Source organism: Loxodonta africana, chromosome 16 (genome assembly GCF_030014295.1).
Source record: "Loxodonta africana isolate mLoxAfr1 chromosome 16, mLoxAfr1.hap2, whole genome shotgun sequence".
In the NCBI taxonomy this organism is placed as follows: Eukaryota; Metazoa; Chordata; class Mammalia; order Proboscidea; family Elephantidae; genus Loxodonta; species Loxodonta africana.
In genome coordinates, this window is record NC_087357.1 from 31465376 (window position 1) to 31484439 (window position 19064).

The 19064-nt window shown below is 37.6% G+C and overlaps 1 protein-coding gene across 1 annotated transcript in view; it reads left to right on the plus strand.

Annotated features, from left to right (window-relative positions):
- ARL3 (ADP ribosylation factor like GTPase 3) overlaps positions 1-19064 on the plus strand; it is a 34457-nt gene that overhangs the window by 1146 nt on the left and 14247 nt on the right. The window contains exons 2-4 of the mRNA XM_003409148.4: positions 5468-5611; positions 8363-8479; positions 16301-16351. Coding sequence (XP_003409196.3) covers positions 5468-5611; positions 8363-8479; positions 16301-16351 — 312 coding nt within the window. The remainder of the gene's footprint in view (positions 1-5467; positions 5612-8362; positions 8480-16300; positions 16352-19064) is intronic.

Genomic DNA, 19064 nt, shown 5'->3' on the forward strand with positions numbered 1-19064 from the left:
GACCAAAGGCCTTAATCCCTGTTTGGGGTCTCCAAACTAAAAAGAGTGGAAAATTAAAACTGGGAGTGGCCATCAGTTTGAGGCAAGCCTTTTCTCTCTTAGCCCTGATTAAAGCTTTCCCAGAGTGTAAATTATGATGTGTGACAGATTTGACACTGTGTCGTCGTGACGTGGGAGAAACATATGGCAATCTCCTTTCGTAAAGATTTACATCCTAGGAAACCCTATGGAACAGCTCTACTCCGTCCTATAGGTAGCTATGAGTCGGAATTGACTTGACGACAATGGGAAATGGGCCTTCTTGATTTCTCTGGTTTCTTGGAGGAGGTTAAAATGGTATGAGTAGTTTTAGAGCTTGTCAGTAGAAAAATTGATTTTGAATTATTTAGAGCAGATTGATTGGCTTACCAGTTGCAAACAGCCAGTACTCACTCAAATTTACAATTACTTACTTCCCCACCCCATCCCACCCCCAGTTCCTTTTTGACTTTTTAAAACATTGATCCATTTCTACTGATTTAAGACCTAAGAAGAAGCTAGCTGCCCCTGCGAAGGGGTGGAGGGGGATACATGTATCTCTGTTCAGATTATCCAGTGAGAAAATATGGATTTAGAAAAAATTTCCAATTGATTTTACATTTTCAGGTTGTTAAAGAGGTAGAATTATTTGATCTGAAGTTGCCAATCACATTTCACAGTTGCCACGTTGCAGTTTTACTAACCTCAGGCTAAACAGATTTTACAAGTACTTCCTTTTTATTAATCATTTATACATGAGCTGTCCATTAAAAGGCTAAGTTTTTCTCAACAAATGAGTACAAACATAAATATTTACACAGAAGGGAACTGGGATTGAAAGGAAAAAGGCATGCCAAATCAACAGAGAATGAATTTTGTCATCATAGATGAGAAATGCGTAAGAGTTGGCTAACTTCTCCCAGTTTCTCGATTAAGTGACTGTGTAATTTTATGATTGTTTATAATTACAGCCCACAATAAATTAAGCACTGCTCATGTTTGGAGGCTCAAATTGACATTGTATACAACAAATAGACACTGCATACAACAAATTGGCAGTGTATACCACAAATTGAAAGTGTATCCAATACTGTCATATACAACCATTGCAGTCAATGATCAAGAGAGATTTTGGTTTTATTTTTACATTTCCTAAATGAACAATAAGAAATTAGGACAAATTATTCTAGATTCTTTATCTGGTTTCCCAAATAAGTTTTTTTTTCCTGTCTCCAAAAGTGTGAGCTATTCTTAGAACTGGAAGTGGAACACTAAATTTAAACGGTCAGTGGTCTGATTAAATATGTCACATCTGGTATCCCCTGAGCCCCCCATGGTTAACTGTACAACTAAAGAATGGGTCCCAGGCTCTGTGTGTGTGCGTGTGTGTTTTAATCTTCAGCTATGACTAATACATTTTTTTAAACCTAAGTTACTGTAACAAAAACCCATAATTGGTTTTCCTGAACATTTAGGATTAGCATGATGAAATACTAAGATGACAGTAATTTTAGCGCATAACTAATCACTGTTTATTTAAAATATGACTCATTCATTAACTATTTATGGTGTACTTCCACGTATATGGAGCCCAGGTGGCACAGTGGTAAAGAGCTCAGCTGCTAACCAAAAGGTCAGCAGTTTGAATCCACCAGCAGCTCCTTGGAAATCCTATGGGGCAGCTCTACTCTGTCCTACAGGGTCGCTATGAGTCAGAATCAACACAGCAATGGCTTTTTTCCGCATATATGAACCTAGTGGTAGTTATCAAATATGTTCAACATTTGAAGATTGTTCTCAGTAGTATTTGTTTCCTGGTCAGGAAATGGTCACTGAAAAATAAAAAAAATAAAAGCAGCTATTGTTTTAAGTACTTACTATGTGCCATGCATTATATGCATTATCTAATTTAATCATCATAACTTTTTTTCTTGAGATATGAGTGTTGTTCCCATTTTCTACATGAAACCATGCTCAGCGTTACACATTTAGGGAAGCTGAATACAAGTCTTTTCATTAGGACTCTGGTGAAGTGGGAACCCAATCTTCTTGAGAAGATGCCCATCCTCCATTCCTCAGGAACGTTCTTTGTATTTATTTAGTATAGAAGTGATGAGAAAAAAGACAAATTGGGGTGAGGGACTCCCGTTCAAAACCATAGGAGTTCCTGGAGCCGAACAAGATCTCCCTGGGTAGCACCAGTTTTTTTTTTAATAGTTTAAAGAGGTCAAAATAAATTGAAGTCATTGCACTTAAGCAAGTTACAGAAAGTGTATGTACTTGACATTGGCCTAGTAATTTTAATATTTAAATTTCAGCTGCTCATGACAGCCACTTGTGTTTTCTTCCCTTCCCCTCCCACCCCCTCTACCCAGTTTCTTTGAATGACCTACTTTGAATCCTTTTAGGTCAGTGCGCCATGCCTCTGCCAGTGGTTGAGTTTAAACTGATTTTGAGGCAGATAAAATGTAGTCAATAGTGCATCTATTCATGATTTGCCTACAGAAAAGTTTGTTTAAATGTTTTGTGGCTGAATCAGACCAGTTCTACCAGGGTGCAGATAACTTGTACACAACACACAATGGTAACACAGAATATACAATTAACTGAAGCTCTTGTTTCTTAAATTGCCTTCATTTAATGTCATAGGAGTATAAATTCTGATGATGCAGAATTCCCCAAGATGAAGTCTGTTTCACTCACTGTTGTACTTGGGGCACATTATGGGTGATGAATGAAAATTGAATGAATGGATATTTGGGCCAGAAGTACACTTTGAAAATTAATTTTCTTGTTATGATACTGCAAAACTCAGCCCCATAAAAATTTAACTTCTGATGGCTGTCTTCCTTCATTTGACATTTACAATAAAGTATGGGCATGTATGAGTAAAAGCATGGAATGGACTTACACTACTCTCTTTCTCTAGCCTCTTAAATCAGCTTACTTTTACCTTTCAGGCAGAACTCTCAGATAATCTTTAAGTATCCTCTTCCCTATTTAGCAAACGGTGATAATCCTGTGATCCCCTGCCCTCAATAGTTGGGTCAATGTGATGCTGTGTTGTGTTTGCGTTAGTCTTACCTAGACCATGCTTCCGGTGCCATTTATCGTTTTGTTGGAAGAAAATATTAGCTGTACTTTCCATTTCTCTGTCATTTCACTTGAAGATAAAGCTTGTGAAGTTATTTTATTGGGAAGTTACTTTCCTAACAAGGAAAATTTCTCATTAGAAATAGAAAAGAACTGTTTGCTATGCCATTAGGTTTATAACATTTAACTGTAGTTAGAATGGTTTCTTCCTCATCTGTGTTTTGCTTCCCTCCTTTTAAGATGAATAGAAATGATCTTTTTCTCTAAATTACTACATTTCAAATACAATGACCATGTAAAAGGCCTCAGCCTGCAGGATACAGTATTGTTATTTAGGGATTTTTTTAAAGAAGAAGAGATGAATCTGAGGGAAAACTAAAAACACTAATTTTGAGTTTTGAAAGTATTTTACAGAAAACAGATCTTCCTTCACGATTTCTACTCTAGTAGCTAATACATGAGAAGACCTTTTACTTGTACTGTCAGTTAATGTACTAATATGATAAATTCCAGTTGTTTCAGAATTTATTGTAAGAGGTAATGAGACTCATCACGTCCAATCAGGAACTCACGATGAGTAGAACAATGTGTTTTCCCTGTTCTAAGCCTTTTTATATAACTAGCCCCCTGAGGAATCTCAGAATTCTAATTTTAACTGTTCTGAAAGAGGGTATGATAAATAAGAAAAACCAAACCAAACCCATTGCCATCGAGTCAATTATGACTTATAGCAACCCTATAAGAGTGATTGCAATAGAGCTACTAAAAACCACAGAGACAGCTCATAAATAGAGTCTCAAGAGGGATCATGTCAAAATACTCAAGGCCAGATGAGATAAAAACAAAAGCAAAAAATGCTCCACTTGTCTTTTTTGTTTCAAATCTATTCAGTCTCTCTTCCTCAAATCTTTTGGCATAGAATTTGTCTTTCTACCTTAGACTAAACCTTCCATTTTATTCCTGGAAAAAATCAAGGCATAGAGAGATTAGTGTAGTCCTTCACAAGTAAGTGCAAATATAGTACTAGAACTGGTAAACAGAGTTTCTGAGGCAGAAAGGAGCACCTCGTGATTATACATATTTGCGTATCATTATCTAAAGACCCAATTTTTTAGAATTATTGCACAGAAGTATTACTTGATCTTGGTGAACAAACTAGTTTGAATTATTTCCCGGTAATGTGGATAACAAATATAACCATTTTTATAATTTTAAGACTCATTTTAAAGGAATTTGTGCTTGAACTGGGAGATTATATTATTTGTTCTTTTAAATTCTGATTCTTGATTCTTGTAACCATGCCACATTAGAACAAGACTGTCAGCCAAAGAACAGAACAAATAACTAGCAAGTAAAAACTATGTTCTTAGCTAAAAAGCAACATGATTTATTCTGTGCTTTAAAAAAAATAACTAAAAACAACATACAAAAAAAAAACTAAATTACTAGTGAAAAATACTCTGGTTAAATTTTGATGTTTTTTGCTTCATAAGTGAGTTTTCCAAAAAGTCTCTTGTATCAGATTCTTCAGCTGGAAAACATAGATAACCTATACCATGCTCCTATTCTTACTGTAAGGGTCTTGTGAAAAGTTAGGTGATGGTAGGGTATTTTGAGCAAAGAAGTCTTAAACGTGAAGTGAAACAGATAAAGCCTTCAACAGAGAGCTCAGCTACAAATTTGTACCTTTTTGTATTTTTTGTATACCGAAAACTCATTGCCTTTGAGTCAGTTCTGACTCATAGTGACCCATATAGGACAGAGTAGTATTGCCCCCCCAGGGTTTCCAAGGAGCACCTGGTGGATTCGAACTGCTGACTTTTGGTTTAGTACCCAAACTCTTAACCACTACACCTTAGGTGGATAATTCTTTTTAAGTCAACAACTATTATGTAGTGCCAATCTAATAAACTCCAGGCATTTTAGGAAATAGAGAAACTATAGTCTTTACCTGCAAGAAACTTCACTCTAGTAAAATATCACTCTAGTAGAAGAGAAAAGTACACAAAACTATCACCTGTAGACCTGATATGATAAGTGCTCTATTCTAAGTGTGTATAAAGAGCTGTAGAAACACAGATGGAATAGTAGTTCATACTCACAGGAGATTTGGGGTGACTGCTAAACCAGATTAATAGAAGTTGCAGGAATAAGCCATGTTATTTATTAAGCTGCTAAATTTGGTTTCTGCCAAAACTTGAAAAGAGGAAGCAAATGGAATAAATTTGAGTGAAAAATAATAATAATATAGGCTTTATAACCAAAAACTTTTTTTTAAGGAGGAGGAGACGTTCAGATGTCCAGTCATATCAAATCGGTGTCCCAAAAGTAATCTCTGTCTTTATGGTTGTTCAAGGGCTTACTCTCAATTCTGCGCAAATTGAAAAGTGCACCAGACCAGGAGGTGAGAATCCTTCTCCTGGGCTTGGATAATGCTGGCAAGACTACTCTTCTGAAGCAGCTTGCATCTGAAGACATCAGCCACATCACACCTACACAGGTGAACACTGTCTTGGCCCCGCATGGTTGTGTGACACAAGGAAGATGATAATAGCTACATGAAAGGCAAAATGAGAAATACAGTTTTGTCCCCTTCCAGGCTTTATTTTTGAGGAAAGTCCATATAATCTAAAATTTCAAAAATATATCAAGACACAATTGTTCCTCTCAGATCTAAGTGATTACCTATATTGTTTTTTTTTAAAATAGCTTTATCTTCCCTGATTATGAAATTAATACATGTAGAAAACACAGAGAAAGTGTAAATGAAAAAAACTAAATAGTGATCTGAGAAAAACTACTGTCAATAGCCTAGTATGTATTTTTCAAACTTAATAAATGCAAATATATACCAATTTTTTAAATAAAAAACAATTACCTGATTTTTAAATCTGGCATACTTGAATCTTCCTCTTTCCTAAGGTTACTCAAGCAAAACACAAAAGATAAAACAATGGTAGTGCTCACAGTCTGGATGTTTAAAGACAGGTCTTGACTGGAACTTCTTTAGACCTCATTCCCTTTAGGAAATGCTGAGAAAGTTTGACCTTTGGCCAACCTCCTGGCTTCTTAACTAGAGGTTTTAGCAAAATCAGGGTTATTTAGCATTTTCTTTCACCTTCCTGTGTTGAATTTGAATGGCTGCTGCCAGTGTGTGTACTGAAAATGCATATTAGTGTGTCAGAATTTCTGCCAGAAAAAGAAGAGCTACTTTATTGGAGTATTAGCAATAAGCTGTATCTCCGTAGAGCATGCAGAGGACTTCCTTGTTGCAAATATGGAAATGAACCCAAAGTTATGAACCCCAGGTTCCGGTTCTAACTGTCAGGCTCTGTTGGATATGTCATAGGTGACCTTGTTATCATATTATATCAAGTTTCCACATTTATTCTTTAAAACAAACTTTTATGTGTTTTTATATTTGAAAAAGTAATTGATGTCCATTGTAGTAAATTTAGAAAGTATTGTTATAGGAGTATTCCCATTCAGTCTTTTTTTTTCTGCACATGTATATGATGGATATATTTAAAATAAAAAATAAAAGTGGGTTTGTATCGTCTTTTTTACTTAATGTATCATGAACATCTTTCCACATTGTTATATATTTAAACATTGATGAAATACACATCTCTAAATGTTTGTACCCATTCATTATCGTTTCCTTAGAATAATTTCCTAGTAGATTTGTTAGGTCTAATGACTTACAGATTTTAAGGCCGCTGATACATATGACCAAATTCTAGGACTTATTCTTATTTATTCCCTGCCTCATTCTGAAAAGGATTTGGTGTTACTGCATTTGATATTTTTTATCATAATGAGTGTAAAATTTTTAAACACACAGAAGTGGATGAATCAGAATGAAGCAGTCTTTTACAATAAGCTTAAGCCATTTCCCCTTGGAGTTCTTAAACTTCTAATGTATTCACTCATTGGCATTTTAGAGGCGCCGTAGTCATCATCATCCCCAGTTATTCTCTAGTGACTGTTTATCCTCAGTGGAAATTGAGTGGCAGTGTTCCTGTGCCATCGCACAGTGCTTTGTCCTGTGCTAGGCGCTAGTGTTGGCAAGCTGCCAGATGAGGCAAATGTTTATGGAGACAACCCCAGGTTCATTTAACTCCAGATATTCTGGATAAATTTTTTTTTTCCTACGGTAGCAAGCTCTTCATCAGATTTTTCAAATCCTTATTTTATTGTATCATTCTTGCAAGATTTTTTTCTTTTTGATTCTTGATCATGAAGTGTGTTCTCCAAACCCCAGACTAAAAATATATATATATGTATACCAAACCCATTGCCATCAAATCAATTCTGACTCATAGTGACCCTATAGGACAATAGAACTGCCCCAAAGTGTTTCCAAGGAGCAGCTGGTGGATTTGAACTGCCAACTTTTTGGCTAATGGCCAAGCTCTTAACCACTGCGCCACCAGGGCTCCCAACCCCAGATGTCTTGTTAATTTATTTCTTTCCACACTATCTCCCAGTTCACAATTCCACCTGCCTCTGATTTGCTTGCCTTCCTCAAAGTTGCACCTTGAGTAAGTCTTCATTTTCATCAGAAATGCCTATTAGTGAACAGTTCTAAATGCCCTCTTGCCTGTTTACATCACTGCCTGTAATTGAGGGTTTCACTCCAGAGTTTGAAATGCTGTTCCAGCATGTCCCACCTTCCCCATTGGGTTGATACTCTGGTTACAAACCCAATCTCCCTCACAATCAGCTCTACCTTTTTCCTCATTCATATGAAGAAATTTCTTTGGAGCTACTTTTGAAGAAACCAGTCCTCCCAATTTGCAGCTCTTGTCTCTTTTTAAACTCAGGATTTGTTCTGTTCTGTTGAGTATCCATATTTGGCTTCTGGTTTTTGTTAGTTATATGTAATGTCCTGTTAAATTTTACCAGCCTGAGGACTCAGCAGGGCGTGTGGTCTTTGTTCATTATCAAAGTCCTCTCATACCAAGTCCTTTTCAGCAACTTATGTATATACATACTCATTACTGAAAGCGTCGTTGTAGCAGTGATGTTAACACTGACTCTATAACCTGAATGAACCAAGGCATATGTAAATAGGTTTTCTCACTGCCCTGTTACAGTGTTACCAGTGTCACATAGAGCAAAGTACCTCAGAATTAATACATAACATAGCACTGGGTTTTTTTTTTATATAGCTATTAAATATAACTTTGTCAGAATTATGATCTAAAGGCATAATAAAACTTGGTGTTTTGGCTTCTGTCTCTTTCAGGGTTTTAACATCAAAAGTGTACAGTCACAAGGTTTTAAACTGAATGTGTGGGATATTGGTGGACAAAGGAAAATTAGACCATACTGGAGGAATTATTTTGAAAATACCGATATTCTTGTAAGTACTCCTAATGTCCTAATTCCTAGTCTTTTCTGCCATGTGCTAGGAGCATTAACACAGTAATGTTCTTGACAGCACTTGCATTGCTATAACATTAATTGCTGTGATCTGAGTGGGGCTAGTAGAAGGCCTCAGGTTGTGAGGAACATCTTTGTATGACTTGTTATAAGATACTTTGTTGTTGCTCAGTAACAGTATTGTGCCCACACCCACCTTATTAATTACCATAGTGATTTGAACAGCAGAAGGGAAGTCAGAAGATAGTGCCACCAACTCTGTCGCCCCAAGGAAATCAGCAAATCAGAGTGTATCCTGAAGAGAGGAACTAAGCTAGTGAAAGTCCTGGAAACCATGACATGTAACGAATGGTTGAGAGACCTGACGATGTTTTGCCTAGAAAAGAGAATGCTTGGTACTGTCTTCAGTTGCTTTAAGAACTGTCTTAAGCCAGAGAGATTAGTCTAATCATGAATAGTTGTAGAGGACTGAACCAGGAGCAATATGGAGAGCATTAGGGAGGTAGACTTTAGCTCAGAATAAAGAAGGATTTTCCTATAATTATAACTGCCGAGAAGTAGAAGAAGCTGCCCCTTGAATTGGGGATTCGTGCAGAGGCTGACATTTTAGGCCGCAGTTCACTGTCATTTTCTCTAGGACTACTGTTTCTGAATTCTTAGGAATTGTATTATCCACATACATGATTTCTCTAGTACCTCAGCCTCTCAGTTCCACCACTCCTTCACCTTTACCTCCAATCTTCCAGTGACCTTGTTCTCCACCCTCCCTTAGCCACTTAATGTCATGACCATACCCTAAAATCAAGGATCTCCTAAACTTGGAAGGGAGGAGAGAATTGCATATAATTTTCACTAACCTCTAAATGTAAATTTGCATTTACTTCAATTTTGACCATTGGCAACAGACTTCTGTAATATCAGTCAGTTGTACAACTATGTTACCAATAGAAATGTTAGTATTTGTTACCAATAGCAACAGATATTTGTGTATCACATTACAGTTATTGCAAATATCGTAAAATATTGTTTAGGCTCATCGCTACTTCAAAATCATGGTAGTTGTTAGACTCATCACTAAATCTTGTTACTTAATGTGTTATAAAGAAGTACATGTATTCCTCTATCACTATTTTTTTCATCTTTTTTTTAATTTTATTGTGCTTTAAGTGAAAGTTTACAAATCAAGTCAGCCTCTCACACAAAAACCCATATACACCTTACTACACACTCCCAATTACTCTCCCCCTAATGAGACAGCCTGCTCTGTCCCTCCACTCTCTCTTTTCTATTTTTTTGTTAGTATTTTGATAGTTATATTTCCATATAATTTCTTTGTAATATTGTGCATTTTAGAATATTCCAAGAAGGGGTCCAGGGATCACTAGGCTGCCAAAAGATTCATGACTCAAATATGGTTAAGAACCCCTGCCATAAACCTTCTTATCTCTGGTAGTTTCATCCCCTCTAGAATCATAATTTCAAGCATCTCACTCTCTAGCTACTATTTCCTATCTTTCTAGCCTCCCTCCTTCTAGTCTCCTGATTCCAACAATTGTTGCATCTCACCACCTATAATCCACTGATCCTAACTCCTCTTCGATACCCCTTATCTCCTTCATGACCTCACTTCCCTCCCTAACCAGTTTAGATTTTATGAACCATCCTTACAGTCACTCCGTTGTAGACATCATCTGATCCCTTACCTTTCTCTCCCTTTATCACACATGCCTAGAAAAACTCTAACCCTGGTCTAATCCAACTTTCTGTCTACACTATGGTTGAACCTGTGGAGCTGAACATAAGTAGAAAAGAACAAACTAAACCAAAGTAACAAATGAGTCTTACTTTAAATGTATGCCCACCTGCCTCAGCCTGGTAATCCTCCTACACTTCCCTGGTCTGTTTACTCCCCTCAGCAATATTTCACTCCTCTTTCTCTCCTCAAACTTCTTGCATTTTAAATAGGTTTTTTTTTTTTTTTCCTCTCCTCAAACTTCTTGCATTTTGAATAGGTTTACTCTCTACTGATGACTTTGCTTCCTGTTTGTCTCTCTACTGGATCATTCCTATCAGCATACATACATCCTGTAAGTTCTCTTTAAACAAACAAACAAAAAACCACTTCTCTTGCTCATACATTCCCCTCTAGATACTATCTCATTCCTCAGCCTCCCTTAACAGCGGAACTCCTTGAAAGAGTTTTCTGTGCTCTCTGTTTTCACTTCCTTCTTCCCAGTCTCTCTTGAATCCTCCATTCAGGCTCACCAGTAATTCCACATTGCTAATTCCAGTGTTTAGTCTTCAGCACTCATTTTACTTGTCCTATTAACCCCCAAAAAACTTGTTGCTGTCGAGTCAATTCCGATTCATAGTGATCCTATAGAACAGAGTAGAACTGCCCCATGGGGTTTAATGCAAGCTGTTTCTAGGTGAGACTTTGGGGATGGTAGATTGGAGGGGGGTATATGGAACTCTGTGAGTATATAGAGTTCTGTTCAATTATTCCGTGAGTCTGAAACTGTACCAAATAAATTTTATTAACCTTTTTAAAAAGTCCTTCAAAGCCAAGAGTCAAGAGTTGGGATAAGGTAGATGGTAGATGGCTGAGAGAAATTTATTCCTATCTGTTTGTATGCTGGATTAAGGTGCTTTGAAGGAAATACCTAAAGAGGAGCAGTGTAAGAGTATTAATGATTGTGTGGCTCCAAAAGGAGGTCTCAGAAACTTTCAGGTCTACAGGTAAGAGTAATTTAAATCATAAACTCTAACACCTTGAGGGCAGACTGCAAGGTGAGTTGTAATAAGATAGTGAATTCTACATCCCTCATTAGCTGAGAAGGTCCAGTAACTATGTACCATCCTAGAGGAGCTTTCTCCAGCTACATTAGGCTGCCAGTGCAAGATAATATTTTGGATCCAGAGTCAACCTTTTATTATTTTCCAGTGCTGTGTCGAATCTGCCAGGCGCTCCTTGGAAACTCTATGGGGCAGTTCTACTCTGTCCTATAGGGTCGCTATGAGTTGGAATCGACTCGACGGCACTGGGGGTTTAGTGCTGTTTAATACAAAATAAGTCTTGGGGAGCAACTCAGTCCCCAAGGTTGGATTCTAAGGCCTTGTCACTTCTAGTCATTTGCCAGTTTGCAGCAACTTGAAGTGACAGTGGTTGATAGGTTTTACTGGTGCTTGTATTTAAAATAGTCTTCCACTGTTGGTTGAAAAAGACCTGTTGCACTGGACTTCATGCTACCTAGTAGAAATAGATTGAGGCTTGACACATTTAGTTGCCTCTTTAATTCTATTCAGTCTCTAGAGTGCCGTGTCAAATTCTTGCTTTTAAGGAGGTTTGGCAAACTAATCTGGCCTGTCACCTGTTTTTGTAAAGCCTGAGAGCTAAGAATAGTTTTTAAACGGTTGAAAAAATCAATAGAATCATCTTTAATGACATGTGAAAATGATATGAAACTCAAATCTCGGTGCCCATTAATAAAGTTCTGTTGGAACACAGCTGCTGTGTCCGTTTGTTTACATATTGCCTATAGTTGCTTTTGCACTACAATAGCTGGAGGGGAGTAGTTTCAAAAGAGATTGTTTGGGCCACAAACCCTGAAATAACTACGACCTAGCCCTTTATAGAAAAGGTTTGCCAACCCCTGCTTTAAAGCATTAAATACTTCCTTAGTGATTTGAAGAGTTAAGGCAACTCCTAAAAGTACCAAAAGTATTCTCAGGCAAGGTGACATTGAGAACATCTGACTTCAGCTTTACAAATTTGGGAAAAGTAACCAAGAAATAAAATTTGAGGTGTAATGGAAGGGTTGGGGCGTCTTCCATTTCTCTTTAGGCCTGGAAGTGATTACAGCCTTTTTGATAGATAAAAATACGTGGTCATGTTTTTGTCTCAAGATATATTCATGTTACTACTCAACTCTATTTACTGTTATCAGTTTTGTGTTTAAACTTAACACAATTTAAACAAAGTAATTTTGCCGTCATTTCCATATCCAAAATACAGGACGTCAAATGAGAGATCTCAAACACCCTAAAATGAGACAACCGTCTCTTGTATTCTTTCCATAACATCGCTCACGCTTGCGCATCAATACTACTAGAGGATAGAAGGAGCACAGCAATTGAACACCACGAATTATCCAGAAACCTTATTTGTCATTAGTTTCGACCCCCTCTTAAACTTTTGCTCAGGCTACCAATAAAAAGTCACATTTTTTAGTGACATCTCTTTTTGTCTCTGTCTACCCTCTGGTGGAGAAATGGAGCAATAAACTGGCCAAAAGGTGGCAGCAGGAGGGCAGAGGAGCAGAAGCAGCAAGAGGAGAAACAAAGAGCTTTCCCTTCACACACTGGGTACAAGGTCCCTCCATGATCCAGAGTTGGCAGAACTTCCATCAACAAAACAATTTTTTCTCTAGTTCTTCCTGCCACAACCCAGTAATAATTTCAAAGCAGTTGCCCAGGAAGATGTGAACTGGATTTGCTTGAAGCATCATTCTGAGTACATGGATTATAACCTTATTTTAGAATAAGTTTTAAGACTTGATTTGTGACCATCCATACTCAGTCAGAAACATAATAAATGTTTAACTTTCTCTGATACTTTCTGGCTGAAGACCAGAAAATTTCTTGATTAAATATTAGTCTTTTTTTTAATTTATTATTATTATTATATTTTTTTAACATGACTAGATTAACCAACGGCCATGTTTAAAGAAGAAAAAAAGACAAAAGGCTATCCTTTCTTGAAAATAGCTGTTATCCAGAAGAAAACAGATAGTAAGCAGCACAAAGAAACTGGATGGAGCCGGGGAGGGAGTGACGAGGAGAAGAGTATACCACTGCCAAAAGACAAATGTGCAGAAACCCTGGTGGCCTAGTGGTTAAGAGCTACAGGTGCTAACCAAAAGATTGGCAGTTCAAATCCAACAGGTGCTCCTTGGAAGCTCCATGGGGCAGTTCTACTCTGTCCTATAGGGTCGCTATGAATAGGAATCGACTTGAGGGCTATGGGGTTTTTTTGGCGGGGCGGGAGCGGGATCACCAGGGACTACTTTGTGCTTATGGCTTTTTCACTTGGCCATTTTCTTAAGTAGTAATTGGGGCAGTTATTTCATAGATTTCCTCCTAGAATTATTGTGTAGTAATTTTCAAATTTTATAAAACTTGAGAGATGCCAAATGATAGGAAACAATTTATGTATGGTTTAGGAAAATTCTCCTTTTGAATCTTTTCATGGAAATGCTTTCTGTGAAATTTTATGTCAACCTAATAACAAATAATTTAACAAGTAAGTAGAAGTAGAAATTGAACCTTTCTTCTAGTTAACCTTCGGCCTCTGGACTCTTGGGTATTTGGCTGGACGTCTTTCTAGTCTACTATTAAAACTCTCTCCATTTCTTATCCTCACCTGTTTTTCATATCAAGCATCAATTTCTTAATTGTATCTTTGATGATGTGCTCAGCCTTGCCTCAGCCTCCTCTTTTTACCCTTGCCTTCTTACTCATATACTTTGCTCCAAACACATGGCTCTCCTGCTTTGTCATTCCTGTCTTGCCCAGTGGCCTGTATACAGCTTCTAGACAATGCTATAAGCCCAAAACTCTCCCAGTGATCATGGCCCTTCTTCCCTTGGATTGTGGGTGCTTGCTTGAGTGAAGATCATCGTAATCCATTGTAGCTACCCAAATAATTCTAATTAGGTTTTTTATATTGGTGCTGACTCTCCCAATGTATTCCTTTCCTTTCTGTATCTATGTTTATACCATGCTTGCTTGCTACCTTTAAAACGTGAGCCTCACTGGTAAAGAACTTGGCTACCATCATGTTCTGCACAGTGATTTATGAGACAGTCAGCATCAGATTTTAGAAAGGAGCCCTGGTGGTGCAGTGGTTAAGCGCTCAGTTGGAATCCACCAGCGGCTTCGTGGGAGAAAGATGTGGCAGCCTGCTTCTGTAAAGATTAACAGCCTTGGAAACCCTATGAGGCAGTTCTCCTCTGTCCTATAGGGTCACTATGAGCCAGAATCGACTCAATGGCAATGGGTTTGGGTTGTTTTATTTTGGTTGTTTTTTTCTGGTTATGATGTGCAGAGCCCATGAATGCTTGTACTGACATTTAGTCAGAGTAATATTAACAACAGTAATAAGGCCACAGGAAAAAATACTGAGATTGAAGACATTCATCCTTCCTCCTCCTCTGATTCTCACTGAAGGAAACAGGTAGAAACACGGGGTATTGTTGAAAAAAAAGGCCGACCATGGTTCCAGCCCAGAACCAAAAAACGCCAAACCCGTTGCCGTCTAGTTGATTCAGACTCATAGTGACCCTATGACAGAGCAGAACTGCCCCACAGAGTAGAACTGCCTCTCAGGCTGGTGGATAGAACTTCCAACCCTTTTGGTTAGCAGCTAAGCTCTTAACCACTGTGCCAACAGGGCCCACCCTAGTGACTCTAAATGAAAGACCATTAAGCAAAGGAATTTTAATTGATTTGTTTTAGAAAAGAGCAGGTTTTCAGTATAATTCAGAATTTAACTCACAGACAGAAACACAGTGCATCGCAGCATATCAGTGTATGTAATTGAAGACATGTAAAAGTGAGAGTTGGGAGTTAGTTTTTGTTTCTGCATTTAATTGAAGATGATCTTTTAAAAGAGTTTTTTCCTATTATATCATTAACTTAAAAACAATCTTAAACTCCTTAAAGGAGTTTGAAAAGTTGACAGTTTTTAAGATTAGCAACTGGGAAAACATTTAACACATCATTAAATTAAAAAAAAGACTACAAAATCGTATCTCTAATTTTTTCTTTTTTAAATTTTCATATGAAGAAGGACTAGAAGGGACTTTCCACAGGAAATTAAAATAGTTAATGTGTTTGGATACTACAACTATATGTGATTTTTTTTTTTTTTTTTTTTGTCTTATTTCCCTTACTGTTGCTATAGGGTGTTATTTATGCAATAAATAAAATTCAGGAATGGGGAAGAAAGCTTGAGATTTGTAATTTATCATGAACCTCAAGTTTTCTCTTACTTCTGGCAAAGCCTGGGCACTTACTATTTCTAATATTTGATCTTAACCTCCAGGCCACTGCAAAGTTAGAAATGGGAAGGAGATCACCATCTCCTGCTTCAACACCTGAAGTCAGCATATAGTTAATACTATGAATGGTACTTTCACAGCAATGATGGAGGCATAAAACCAAACCAAACCCACTGCCGTTGAGGCAATTCTGGCTCACAGGAGGCATATAGAATTGTAAATGCCTCAAAACATTTGTCCATTCTAACAATTTGGGAAGCAGTATAGCAGAGTCAGAGCAATAATGGACTTTACTGTCAGGTAGCCTGAGTTTGAGTCCCAGTTTCGTCATTTACCAGATGTATCCTGGGCAAGTTACTTAACTTCTTCAGGTTCCTGTTTATATATGTACAAAATAGGAAAATAATAAAATCTATCTCATAGAGTTGTAATGAAAATTAATAGAGTAAATCTGGCATAAATGCTTAGTGACATATCAAGTGCCCATTTACCATGCCTTGGCTGTCCTGACTTCCTAGTCTTTGGAGTATTACTAGAGGTATTTTCTAGACATTCCCAATTAATTAATTAATTTGTTTATTTTACTTCCATAGATAAGAGTTGCCAGCTCAATTCAGATTAATACTCTGTGTTAATCTGAAATCTGCTGATTTGAGATCACCTGCTGCTCCTTTGGTAGAAGTAGCCATATCTTCTTTTATATCTGCTTATTGAAGTAACCTCTTTTTTTTCCTTTACAGATATATGTAATTGACAGTGCAGACAGAAAAAGATTCGAAGAGACGGGTCAGGTAAATAATTCTTCTGTCAAGATATTTCCCAAATAAGTGGGTATTCATTAATCTGCCTTATAAATTCGTGAGAGTGAGGGGGTATTTTTTGTTTAGCCTTAGCAGTTCAAACAAGATAGTCATTCCAGCAAGCTGGCAAAAATACCAGTTGTCTAAAAGGAAATTAATTGGGAGTCCATGAAACCTTTTTTTTCTTAATTAAAGCTTTTTAGCTTTAATCAGATTAAATTACCAAGATACAGGCAAATGGAACTTAGCATCATGCCTAAAAACTCTTCAGGTTTTTTTTTTTTTTTTTTTCCTTTCTAACCAGGCCACCTAGAAATGAAACCCCAGGAACAATTCACTTATCATTTCTACTTACATCTTTCAATACCAAGTTAATTGATCCAGGGGTACAAACTCGAAGGGTTGGGAAGAAATGTGCAAGCCAAGACTAAGCTGCTCTTGTTTTCAGGCGAGGAGATAAGGTATAGCTTGAAACCAAATATGGTCTCAAATACAGGGTACAGATCAACATGATTCCACTATGGAATTGGTATACACGACTGTTAAGTAAAGAGACAATGGGCATAGACCATTTTACCCAGGCTGGGTACATTGATAGAAGAAGTAAGAATTAGAATGGACGTCTTTGGAGAAACGCGCTGAAATCTTACTGTGGAGTCCTTGGTCTGTGTCCCAAACTGCCTCAGGTGACCTTCCAAAGTAATAGTCCCTATGTTTATGTTCCTTTTTCCTGGAACTTAGATTGAAAACTCTCCATACTTCTGGAGACAGCCTATCTCCTTTCTGTACCCTGAGGATTCCTGAATCATCACTCTGTGAACCAGTGTTAAACATGAACTTGGATGTGAAGAGTGTCACATCTCTCTTTGAGAGCCCAAATGTTTTAAGTAGCTAAAATGTGAGTTTAATGGGGAAGAGGTGGGGTTTGTCATTTAGGTAAGTAAGTAGGTTAGTAATAAAGAAAAGACCAAAATGGATGTCAGAAGAGACTCTGAAACTTGCTCTTGAATGGCAAGTAGCTAAAACAAAAGGAAGAAATGATGACGTAAAAGAGCTGAAGAGAAGATTTCAAAGGGCAAAGTAAAGTATTATAGTGACATATGCAAAGTCCTAGAGGTAGAAAACCAAAAGGGAAGAACATGCTTGGCATTTCTCAAGCTGAAAGAGCTGAAGAAAAAATTCAAGTCTTGAATTGCAATATTGAAAGGTTCTATGGGGAAAATATTAAACAACACAGGAAGCATTAAAAGAAGACAGAAGGAATACTATATCAAAGAGAATTGGTCAACATTCATCCATTTCAGGAGGTACCATAAGAAGTCCAAGCTGCGCTGAAGGCATTGGCAAAAAACAAGGCTGCAGAAATTGACGGAATACCAATTGAGGTGTTTCAACAAATGGATGCAGCACTGGAAGTGCTCACTCGTCTATACCAAGAAATTCGGAAGACAACTACCTTCCCAACCAACTGGAAGAGATCCGTATTTATGCCTATTCCCAAGAAAGGTGATCCAACCAAATGCAGAAATTGTTGAACAATATCATTAATATCCCAGGCAAGTAAAATTTTGCTGAAGATCATTCAAAAGCGGTTTCAGCAGTATATTGACAGGGAACTACCAGAAATTCAAGCTGGACTCAGAAGAGGATGTGGAACCAGGAGTACTGTTGCTGATGTCAGATGGATCCTGGCTGAAGCAGAAAATACCAGAAAGATGTTTACCTGTATTTTATTGACTACACAAAGGCATTTGACTATGTGGATCATAACAAATTACGGATACCATTGGAAAGAATGGGAATTCCAGAGCACTTAATTGTGCTCATGAGGAACCTGTACATAGATCAAGAGGATGAACAGAACAAGGGGATGCTGTGTGGTTTAAAGTCAGGAAAGGTATGCATCAGGGTTGTATCCTTTCACTGTACTTATTCAATCTGTATGCTGAACAAATAATCTGAGAAGCTGGACTATATGAAGAAGAATGGGGCATCAGGATTGGAGGAAGACTCATTAACAACCTGAGATATGCAGATGATACAACTTTGCTTGGTGAAAGTCAAGAGCACTTGAAGCATTTACTGATAAAGATTAAAGATCACAGCCTTCAGTATGGATTACACCTCAACATAAAACAAAAATCCTCACAGCTGGACCAAGAAACCACATCATGATGAATGGAAAAAAGATTGGAGTTGTCAAGGATTTCATGTTACTTGGATCTACAATCAACACGTGGAAGCAGCAGTCAAGAAATCAAAAGATGCACTGTACTAGGCAAGCCTGCTGTAAAAGACCTCTTTAACGTGTTGGTAAACAAAGATGTCACCTTGAAGGCTAAGGTGCACCTGACCCAAGCCATGGTGTTTTCAGTTGCCTTATATGCATGTGAAAGCTGGATTATCAATAAAGAAGGCAAAGAAGAATTGACACCTTTGAATTGTGGTGTTGGAGAAGAATGCTGAATATACCATGGACTGCCAAAAGAATGAACAAATCTGCCTTGGAAGAAGTACAGCCAAAATGCTCCTTAGAGCAGGGATGGCGAGACTGCGTCTCACCAACTTTGGACATGTTATCAGGAGGGATCAGTCCCTGGAGAATGACATCATGCTTGGTAAAGTAGAGGGCCAGCGAAAAAGAAGACCCTCAACAAGATGGGTTGACCCAGTGGCTGCAACAGTGGGCTCAAGCATGGCAATG